An 11,469-nucleotide genomic window follows, 5' to 3' on the forward strand; every position below is an offset into this window, starting at 1 on the left:
GGAGGCCTTTCGGGCTTGGCTGGCCCAAGGGTCCCCTGAAGCAGCAGACAGGTACCGGGTGGCCAGAAGGGCTACGGCTTTGGCAGTCGCTGAAGCAAAAAACTGGGTATGGGAGGAGTTCGGGAAGGCAATGGAGAAGGACTTTCGGTTGGCCTCGAGGAAGTTCTGGCAAACCATCCGAAGCAGGGCTTGTCTCAGGCTGTTTTCAGCAGGGGAGGAGAACTGCTGACCCGGACTGGTGATATTGTCGGGCGGTGGAAAGAGCACTTCGAGGAGCTCCTGTACCCGAACAACACGTCCTCTGTGGAAGAGGCAGAGCCTGAAGACTCAGGGGAATCTGCACCTATATCCCTGGCTGAAGTTGCTGAGGTTGTCAAAAAGCTCCTCAGTGGCAAGTCACCGGGTGTGGATGAGATTTGCCCTGAGATTCTGAAGGCTCTGGACATTGTTGGGCTGTCTTGGCTGACACGCCTCTTCAGTGTCGCGTGGAGGTCGGGGACAGTACCTACAGAGTGGCAGACCAGGGTGGTGGTCCCCATTTTCAAGAAGGGGGACCGGAGGGTGTGCTCCAATTATCGGGGTATCACACTCCTCAGCCTCCCTGGGAAAGCTTACTCTAGGGTGCTGGAAAGGAGGCTCCGACCGACGGTCGAACCTCAGATTCAGGAGGAGCAATGTGGCTTCCGTCCTGGTCGTGGAACAGTGGACCAGCTCTTTACCTTGGCGGGGTTGCTGGCGGGGTCATGGGAGTTTTCCCATCCAGTCCACATGTGCTTTGTGGACTTGGAGAAGGCTTTCGACCGTGTCCCCCGGGGAACCCTGTAGGGCGTACTGCGGGAGTATTGGGTACCGGGGCCGTTGTTACAAGCCATCCAGTCCCTGTATATCCAAAGTGAGAGCTCGGCACAAAGTCAAGCACGTTTCCAGTGGGTGCTGGACTCCGCCAAGGTTGCCCCTTGTCACCGGTCCTGTTTGTGGTATTCATGGACAGGATCTCAAGGCGCAGCCGAGGTGAGGAGAGTGTCCGGTTTGGTGACCTCAGAATCGCATCTCTGCTTTTTGCAGATGATGCGGTTCTGCTAGCTTCATATGACCGTGACCTTCAGCACACACTGGAGCGGTTTGCAGTCGAGTGTGAAGCGGCCAGGATGAGAGTCAGCACCTCCAAGTCTGAGGCCATGGTTCTCTGCCGGAAAACGGTGGATTGCTCCCTCCGAGTCTTTGCCCCAAGTGAAGGAGTTCAAGTATCTCAGGGTCTGAGGGTAGAAGGGAGTGTGAGATCGCCAGGCGGGAAAAAAATGTTGAAAAAACTTTTTGGTCTTTTTACTCCATCAAACATGTAACATAACAACCCAACTATATTAGAGCAAAGAGGCAGGAGAGGACGTGGTATATCGCCATGTGTCCGGGGACGTAAAGGATGGTGTTAGGCACCAGGTTTGTGTGTGCGGGTGGGGTGTTGGGGTTGCATAAAATTACATTTTACATTTTTACATTTTAGTCATTTGGCAGACGCTTTTAATCCAAAGCGACTTACAAGTGCATAGGTTCTACCATAAGTCAGAGCATCACATCCATCACAAAATTAGTGAACATTCATTCGGGGTCACATCAGAAAGAAGTTTGGGGACCCCTGATTTAGACGGTGTTGTGATTGAAAGGTTGGTCTATAGTATTATCTGTGTAAACAATGAGCACCAGAAGCCAATGAAAGATGTCTAGTGCTTTATTACCTGCACCAAGTACATACAAAATGAGTATTCCAGACTGCATGGCTTATCCACAGTACAAGTATTAGAATGAATCAATATTTAATTTAATAAATTGTCATGATAATCAAATCAGGCTATTTCAGCACCAAGCTACTTATTAATGACATTAAATCACATTAATTACAGTCACTGAGCAGATGCTCTTATCCAGAGTGATGTACACTAGTGGAGAACATTCTGGAGAATAGTATTAGTCTGAGGAATACCAAGTGTGAAGTCATCAAGAAGGCCAAGAAGGACCATTAATAATCAACCAAGTGTGATTTTAACCTAGTAAACACGTCTTTACAAAAAGAAAGTATCAATGGACAAAACGTATCTTTACCCTGCTCTAACAATATTAATCTGAAAGTATAATCAGAAAAAACTACCAGGGAAAAAGATTTCATAGGAACTACGATTTTTCAAATGAGTGTCATTCTTATTAGTAATGAATAGCAATGGGAAGATGGGCAGGGTTTCTGCTGTTCTGACTGCAGTGGGAAGATGGGCAGGGTTTCTGCTGTTCTGACTGCAGTGGGGAGATGGGCAGGGTTTCTGCTGTTCTGACTGCAGTGGGAAGATGGGCAGGGTTTCTGCTGTTCTGACTGCAGTGGGGAGATGGGCAGGGTTTCTGCTGTTCTGACTGCAGTGGGGAGATGGGCAGGGTTTCTGCTGTTCTGACTGCAGTGGGGAGATGGGCAGGGTTTCTGCTGTTCTGACTGCAGTGGGGAGATGGGCAGGGTTTCTGCTGTTCTGACTGCAGTGGGAAGATGGGCAGGGTTTCTGCTGTTCTGACTGCAGTGGGAAGATGGGCAGGGTTTCTGCTGTTCTGACTGCAGTGGGGAGATGGGCAGGGTTTCTGCTGTTCTGACTGCAGTGGGAAGATGGGCAGGGTTTCTGCTGTTCTGACTGCAGTGGGGAGATTGGCAGGGTTTCTGCTGTTCTGACTGCAGTGGGGAGATGGGCAGGGTTTCTGCTGTTCTGACTGCAGTGGGGAGATGGGCAGGGTTTCTGCTGTTCTGACTGCAGTGGGGAGATGGGCAGGGTTTCTGCTGTTCTGACTGCAGTGGGGAGATGGGCAGGGTTTCTGCTGTTCTGACTGCAGTGGGAAGATGGGCAGGGTTTCTGCTGTTCTGACTGCAGTGGGAGATGGGCAGGGTTTCTGCTGTTCTGACTGCAGTGGGAGATGGGCAGGGTTTCTGCTGTTCTGACTGCAGTGGGAGATGGGCAGGGTTTCTGCTGTTCTGACTGCAGTGGGAGATGGGCAGGGTTTCTACTGTTCTGACTGCAGCGGGGAGATGGGCAGGGTTTCTACTGTTCTGACTGCAGCGGGGAGATGGGCAGGGTTTGTGCTGTTCTGACTGCAGTGGGGAGAGGGGCAGGGTTTCTGCTGTTCTGACTGCAGTGGGGAGATGGGCAGGGTTTCCACTGTTCTGACTGCAGTGGGGAGATGGGCAGGGTTTCTGCTGTTCTGACTGCAGTGGGGAGATGGGCAGGGTTTCTGCTGTTCTGACTGCAGTGGGGAGATGGGCAGGGTTTCTGCTGTTCTGACTGCAGTGGGTCATCAGACAGGTACACTCCTACTCTGATCTTTCCTTCCCTCTCTGCCTCCTCACAGATCACACAGCTTTACAGAGGCTCCGTGCCGAACCCTAAAGCCAGCATGGAGGGGCTGAGTGAATGTGGACTGGACTCTGTGCAGGAGCATCATTGAGTCAGAGACGCTGTAGAAGGACAGAGTTCCTGCCCTGTGATCCAGGTACACTCCTATTCTGGAGCAGGAGGAAGGAACAGGGATTTCAGTGATCTTACTATTGTGGGTGAAAGAGAATCTGGAGGGTGTGCAGAACAAAGTCCAGGACCTTTTATTATATCCCAGATGAGAGTCATCACCCTTCCCTTTCCTACGGATGTTTTTATATGACATTGCAAAAGTAATCCCAATCCCACTCCACTCAGCCTCCCAGTAACAGCATCCAGACAGACCCTCTCTGGACAGCACATGCTCCCAGGAGTCAAATCTCTCTGGGTGATTTGGATATGACTGGACCACTTTCATATGGGTCACCGCTCTGTTCCCCTCAGACAGACAGAGGTGTTTATGTGCTGTGTTGGGGTCCAGTGTGAGCTGACAGGAATCTGATAGAGGAGAAGAAGGATAGAGCTTATCATCAAATTAAACTTCCATCACTTACATATTTTACAAACATTTTTATTTCATATTTTACTCTTCATTCAGAAGAGTGTAAGTCATACATCCACGGTTCTCCTCCAAAACACGTGGGGTCACCAGCTGCTTCACACCACAGACTACATTACATTACAATAAAGACAGCGTCAGCAGACGCTCTTATCCAGAGTGACGACAATAAAGTGCAAATCAAACCCAGGGACAAGTGCGCTGAGGACCCTAGAGGAAAGTACAGTTCTGAGTCTGAGAGAGATCTCATAGATATAACTTGAACCCTTGAAGAGTACATCAACTTACCAACTAGCATACCATGGTTGGCAGCTAGAATACCCTAAATATGACAATAAATATACATATGTGCTATTATAAGCTATGACATACACAAGGCTAATCATGTTAGTGAGGTAGGGAGTGCAATGAACATGGACCCCTAACCAACTGAGGCCTGCATCGGTATTTACGCTTCACCCTATGGAGCTACTGGCCACAGTCAGCACTGGCACGGTCCTGATTCAAGATATTTAACTTTTTATTATTCTGCATGATCTAAGTTACTTCACCTATTTTCTGCACACATTTCATTGTCTATGAATGTGGTCTTTGTTTTTCTGTCAATTGTGTACCTTACAGTGTGTTACTGTGGGACATACAGTACTCATCAAGCATTATCCATGTTTTAAACCAGAATCACTGCAGTGGAATTAACAGGTATCTGATAGAAGAAAAGATACATCATATCCCTAAAGTCAGTCTCTCATGAATATAGAATAATACTTTAAATCATGTTTTCCCCAGATTACATGATAGTGACATGTTGCTTCATTCTCTTAATTTAGACTCACGTTGTAAGAAGCCCTCTCTGGTGCTGGGCTCTAGGATATGGACGTCTTTCACTGCAGAGGGATCACAAGAAAGATGAGCTCCTAAAGATCTAAAGATAACCCTTACATTTATTTTCACAAATACAATGTATGTAAATGACACAGCCGCCCATTGGAGAATGAGGTAAAAATAAAATGGTTTGATTAATAAATCATAATATCTTTGTGTGAGCTGACGGTTCAGTAGTTTTGGCCATGGTGAGCAGAGAGCAAGTAGCAGAGGTCCTGTTTACACTCATATCCAACACACGCTCCCACACACTGGATTATGGGATGTTGTTTGTCAGTAGAAGGCTAACAGAAGACACACACTGGAGTGTTCACATTCAGATCCGATATCAGCGGAATCCAAACCAAACTGCATACAGATGTGATTCATGTCACAAATCTAATCCATATCTGATTTCTAGCATTAAAACTACAATAACTGAATGTGACACATTGGATTAGGTTCCGCCTCTCTGGTGGAAGTGGCTGCTGGGAGCTGTCACTCAGGGAGCTGCTGGTGGACTCTAGTGGTGAGAGAGGCTGTCCAACTGAACAAGGAGGCTTTGCAGGCCTGCCTGGCACAGAGGACTCCTGAATCAGCCTGAACTCGTACCAGCAGGCAAAAGTGCACAATGGCCTTTACTCTGACTATACTCTTACTCTACACAGAGTTACAGCTACCTTCAGCACTACTCTGACTATACTCATAGTCTACACTGAGTAACTGTTACCTTGGGTTCTACTCTGACTATACTCATAGTCTACACTGAGTAACTGTTACCTTCCACTGTACTCTGACTATACTCTTACTCTACACAGAGTTACAGCTACCTTCAGCACTACTCTGACTATACTCTTACTCTACACTGAGTTATTGTTACCTTGGGTTCTACTCTGACTATACTCATAGTCTACACTGAGTAAATGTTACCTTGGGTTCTACTCTGACTATACTCATAGTCTACACTGAGTAACTGTTACCTTAAATGCAGATTCAGTTACTGTCAATCAAGAACAACAGGAAGTTCTAGTTTATCAAAAACCTGCCATCCCAATGTCTGTGTATTAGTGTGGGTGAGTGTGTGTTTGCTTGTCAGTGTGTGAGTGTATGTGTGTGTTGTGTGTGAGTATATGTGTGTTTGTGTGTGGGTGTGTGTGTCATTTTCATCGTTCAGCCGATTGTAGATTCTTTAAACCTGCACTTGCGATTTCAAAAAAAGGTGAGGGAAAAGCATGTCTGTAGCTCTGACCTGTTTGAGAGATTTTGCTGAATTCCCAATTGCAGATGTCCTCTAGCTGCACTTTCAGTTCAGAGACAGATTTCCTCACACCCTCAAAATCAAAATATGGGCTCACTGTGATGCTGGGAAAGTCTCCAGATCCAGGAGGGACAAAGAGAGACTGACAGCTCTGCAGGCAGACACACAGAACAGTCTCAATACAGGTTCCTGTGCTGATGACAGGTAAATGTAAATGAGGAACACACCTCATGTAGTATGTACAATGTGCACAGTGCAGACTGTCAGAGAGCTGGTGATGGTACCTGGAGGAAATGGATGTGATCCTCTGTGTGTGAAAGCTGCTCCAGCTCAGCATCTCTCCTCTTCAGCTCAGCAATCTCCTGCTCCAGTCGCTCCAGGAGTCTTTCAGCCCGACTCACTGCAGCCTTCTCCTGATCTCTGATCAGCTGTTTCATCCCAGAGCACCTTCTCTCAATGGAGCGGATCAGCTCAGTAAAGATCCTCTCACTGTCGTCCACTGCTGCCTGTGCAGAGCGCTGTCAGGAGACACAGAGAGAGGAGGGCTGTACATTTTAACCAGGCCTTTCACTCAGCTCTTACTGGGACCCCAGACAGCCTGTTCCCCACAGTGTGGCTCAGTGGGATTGAGCCCCACAGGGCTGGAAAGTGGCCCAACACTGGGCTCCTCACTGGCTGACTGGAGGAGAGCCCTGACTGAGCTCAGAATTCAAGCAGCTAGCTGTTGTCTTCTTCTCTGCTCAGCACCAGTGACAGACCTGGATACCGAAAGGGAAGTAATGTGGACATTTTGGGAACGATATTTCCGGTATGCTCCTCCCTACTAAATAGAGCAGCAAAAGCTAAATGTAAGCCCACTGTGCAGTCTTTGTTCAAAATATGTGTTTCATGGCTTAAATACATACGTAGTTAAATGCTGAATATAATTCGATTTTCATTCATAAAAAGTCTTGCTTTGCATATTTAGATCACTGTGCGCTGTCTCCCATAGTGCTTTCCCTTTCACAGTGACTTTCAGAAAATTTCCTCAATTGGACGAACCACGAACAGGGGTGTCAGTATTCATTTATCATCCAGACACATGTGTCATGAGGTATAGAGGTATAGAGGTATAGAGCTAGAGAGTTTGTTAGAGGACTGAATTGCTTTTAGTCTGGAAAAGCATTCAGTTTCGAAATGAGTTAGCAGTATAGGGACTAGTATTGTTTCTCTTGGGTTGGTTGGTTCTCGTGGACCTTCCCTATTTTTGGTGCTTAGGTCCGCTTCTGTTCGCCGGGGAGTTTGGTTCCCTTTTTCAGTTATTTTTTCACACAAAACTTGCCCGTTTCTTTGGGCATTCCGTGCTAGTTTACACTCATCCTGTTTGACCAATTTTCACGGTTTTATTTCAGTGGGCATTTCGCCAGGGAGTCTCTCTCCCATTTTCTGTTTTTATATTCCTCTCCTAGTGGCCCCACACATTCGTGAGGGGTTCCTCGCTTATTTCAATGGTTATCCAACTTATCGTTGGTAACTTTGTGATCCCTTCCCGGGTACTCTTGGTCTCCCGCCCCTGCTCCCTCACAGGTGCATTAAACCTTATATAAACTTGATGACATGAATTTGTAACAGGTAGCCTACCAATGGCAACCTGCAATGTCAAGTAAACTCCCATGGGCACAAATGTTTTTCGACATCCCATGAGACTAGCCAGCCAAGGACAGAGAACGTCATCTTTGTTTGGAACACAAATCTGACCACTCGCTCGTTACTACGATAATTAAAAACGTTTATGAAAAGCTGCATGTTGATAATTTCCTGATAATACAGAGCCTTCTAATTTTGTGGTTGCAGAACAATGAAATGTTTCATTTGTTTATTTGAGGTTTTTGCTGCTGCTCTCCATGTTTTAAGCCAGAATCACTGCAGTGGAATTAACATGTATCTGATAGAAGAAAAGATACATCATATCCCTCATGAATATAGAATAATACTTTAAATCATGTTTTCCCCATATTACATGACAGTGACATGTTGCTTCATTCTCTTAATTTAGACTCACGTTGTAAGTATGCACATTTTTAAATGTTATTTTCCTTTTTGGATCAGAGTAATAATCCATTAATTCACAAGCGGCCTGTAGTCCTATATCAGGCCCTGTGGCAGTTGCCCACCTTGCCTCATGGCCCGTCCGTCCCTGGTCAGTACCCACCTTGAGTGACTGCACCTTGAGTCTCAGATCCTGCAGCTCCTTCTCTCTCTCCTGGATTCTCTGCTGGAAATCACCCCGTGTCACCCCCAGCTGCTTCTGTGGACAGATATATTTTATTATACCCTTGTCTGGGTGAATATTCGATTGTTTTGTTGACAATGTTTCAAATAACATTCTTCAGAAGTCCTCGTTTTGGTTCATATGTACCATGTATGACCTGTCGGTTTTCGCCAACAGTTTCCTTTAAAATTGACCTGAACGTCAGATCAGTGACTTAGATTTGGGAGGGGTGAAGCATGGGTACTTAATGAAAATGTTCTTTTGTATGTTCTTCACAGAAAATAAGCCAAGGTTTCAGGTTAAGAAAAATAATAGGGATGAATAAAAATAATGTAATTATTTTTTATTTCAAAATATCAATTAATAATTTAAATTTCAAAATATCATTTTTCATTTAGTAACAATGTAAAATCTACATAAGGATTAAATAACCTACAGTTAAAGGTCTTAATGTTACTGTTACCCCAATATACACTCAGTGAGCACTTTATTAGGTATTTATTAGACTTATTTGTCTTCTGCTGTTGTGGCCTATTCACTTAAGATGTTTGACGCATTGTGTGTTCAGAGATGCACTTCTGCACACCAATGTTGTAATCCGTGGTTATTTGCGAAACTGTCCACTTCCTGCCAGCTTTGCCCAGTTTGGCCCTTCTCTCCTGACGTCTCTCATTAACAACACAGAACTGCTGTTCACTGGATGTTTTTTGTTTTTCACACAATTCTCTGCAAACTCTAGAGACTGTTTTATGTGAAAATCTAAGGAGATAAGCCATTTCTGAGATACTCAAACCACCCTCTCTGGCACCAAAAATCATTCCACGATCAAAGTCAATTAGATCACATTTTTACCACATTCTGATATTTGGTCTGAACTCTTAGCCATGTCTGAATGCTTTTATGGATTTAGTTGCTGCCACATGATTGGCTGATTAAATATTTGTATTAACAATCAGGTGTACAGGTCTTCCTAATAAAGAGGTACTCTGAGTGTACATTAGCCAAATGCTCTTGAATCTCTGAACGCAGTAGGACATTTGTTTCATATTTATTTATTTGAATTAATAAACACTTCACATCAATATTCTGTGTGAAATTACAGATTGATTTATTTTGTGACATAATTTGCTGTGTAATAAGTGGGATAATCCTCCGTGTTGGTCATTATTCCATGACAGCTGACCGCCTCATTGTGGATTATCCCTTGCATATCATATTACAATATTTACATTACAACTACAGTTCCATATTCCACATTACATTCCATGACATTTTCAATGTACAGCAGGTCAGTGTGTGGAAGGGTTCTGGCCTTGAGCTTATACACTGTGTGTGAGTGAACTAGCTGCTCCAGCCGTGCTGATTCCCTTTCATTGAGTGAATAGAGGGGTGAGAGGTGTGAACAAAGCTTTCATGGAGAGCTGACTAGGGTTCATTCCTGATCTTACGGCTTTATCACTGTGGACTTCAGACCAGGAAATCCCTGCATTGTTCAATAGTTTTTCAAATGTATTAAACATTTCAAAATCAAATCTATTTAATAAAGAAATTCAATAAAGCACATTTTGTACAAATTGTACTGCCAGTAAGCCAAGGTGATGTCTCTCATTACTGTGAAAAAGCTTGAGTGTTAATGCAAGAGCTCCAGTCCTTACCTGTTTCTCAGTCCTTTCTGCTGCAGCTGAGACTGTTTTATGGCCACTGTGTTCATCCATTTTACACAGCATACAGATACACTGCTGATCAGTCTGACAGTAAATCTCCAGCAGTTTGTCATGACGAGAGCAGATCTTCTCCTGCAGGTTTCCAGAGGCATCGGTCAGCTTGTGTCTCTTTCCTGGGTTGAGTTCATCATGAAGTTCGAGGTGAGTTTCACAGTAAGAGGCCAGACACACCAGACAGGACTTGACGGCTTTGCGCTTTCTCCCAGTGCAGACATCACATGCCACGTCTCCAGGTCCAGTGTAACAGTGAGCAGGAGGAGCAGCTTGGAGTCCTGTCTTCTTCAGTTTCTCCACCACTTCAGCCAGCATGGTGTTTTTTCTTAAAACAGGCCTTGGAGTGAAGGTCTCTCTACACTGGGGACAGCTATAGACATCAATTTGATCATTTTGAACCCAGTAGCCCTTAATACAGCCAAAACAGTAACTGTGTCCACAAGGAATAGCCACCGGATCCTTCAGTAGATCCAGACAGATTGAACAGCTGAACTGGTCCTGATCCAGTAAAATTCCACCTTCAGCCATTTCACTGCTCACAGCAACTTTAGCTTTGTTTTTCTGAAAAAGACGAACTTAAGTTTCCTTCCTCTGAAACTGCGTGACAGAAAGTGGGAGAAACTTCCTGGTTCTGATTCCCATATGCAGAATGTTTGTAAAAATCATATGCTGATGAGTATGTTTTACTTAAAGGAACATACAGGAAATACTTATTTTTACACGATCATGGCTCTTTTATACACTAGGTAAGCACTTTATTAGGTACTTATTAGACTTATTTTTTAGACTTCTACTGCTGTAGCCTATCCACTTAGAGTTATGATGCGTTGTGTGTTCAGAGATGCTCTTCTGCATACCACTGTTGTAATGTGAGGTTATTTGTGTTACTGTCACCTTCCTGTCTGCTTTGACCAGTCTGGCCATTCGCCTCTGACGTCTCTCGTTAACAAGGCATTTCCGTCTGCAAAACTGTTGATTCATGGATTTCTTTCCCACCACTCTTTGGAAAATCTAGAGACTGTTGTGCATAAAAATCCCAGGAGATCAGCAGAGATACTCAAGCCACCCTGTCTGCCACCATCAATATTTCCATGGTCAAAGTCACTTATATCACATTTCTACCTCATTCTGATATTTGGTCTGAAAAACAGCTGAACCTCTTGGCCACGTCTGAATGCTTTTATCAATTTAGTTGTTGCCACATGATTGGCTGATTAAATATTTGTATTAACAATCTGGTGTACAGGTCCACCAGGTCAGTGGTCACTGATTGTACATTAGGTTAGATCATATTTTTTCCATTGTGATTGATGTGAACATTAACTGAAGCTCCTGACCCGTATCTACATGATTGGCTGATTAGATAATTGCATTAAAAAGTAGGTGTAATGAAATGAAAATGTTCCTAATAAAGTGCCCGGTGAGTG

General features: G+C 44.7%; 1 protein-coding gene across 2 annotated transcripts; it reads right to left on the reverse strand.

Moving 5' to 3' along the window:
• Positions 1-3,366: 3,366 nt before the first annotated feature.
• LOC134016046 (tripartite motif-containing protein 16-like) lies at positions 3,367-10,582 on the reverse strand. Of its 2 annotated transcripts, none has more exons than XM_062455469.1 (6): positions 9,980-10,582; positions 8,265-8,360; positions 6,358-6,591; positions 6,065-6,224; positions 4,788-4,838; positions 3,367-3,893 (listed from the first exon to the last, which is right to left on the reverse strand). In XM_062455469.1, the coding sequence occupies exons 1-6, from the start codon at positions 10,568-10,570 to the stop codon at positions 3,367-3,369; spliced, it is 1,659 nt and encodes a 552-aa protein (XP_062311453.1). In that variant the 5' UTR covers positions 10,571-10,582. The 2 variants fall into 2 exon arrangements, with proteins under 2 accessions (XP_062311453.1, XP_062311452.1); XM_062455468.1 differs by having other exon boundaries at positions 4,788-4,832; positions 6,059-6,224; positions 9,980-10,570.
• Between the last annotated feature and the right edge of the window lie 887 nt (positions 10,583-11,469).

This window comes from Osmerus eperlanus, unplaced genomic scaffold (assembly GCF_963692335.1).
Source record: "Osmerus eperlanus unplaced genomic scaffold, fOsmEpe2.1 SCAFFOLD_845, whole genome shotgun sequence".
NCBI lineage: Eukaryota > Metazoa > Chordata > Actinopteri > Osmeriformes > Osmeridae > Osmerus > Osmerus eperlanus.

Coding starts and splice junctions, on each gene's coding strand:
- LOC134016046 (XM_062455469.1), bottom strand. CDS start 10,570: ATGGCTGAAGGTGGAATTTTACTGGATCAGGACCAGTTCAGCTGTTCA. Junction 8,361..9,979: donor CAGAAAGGACTGAGAAACAG/GTAAGGACTGGA, acceptor ATCTGTCCACAG/AAGCAGCTGGGGGTGACACG. Junction 3,894..4,787: donor CAGAGAGGGCTTCTTACAAC/GTGAGTCTAAAT, acceptor CTCCTCTATCAG/ATTCCTGTCAGCTCACACTG.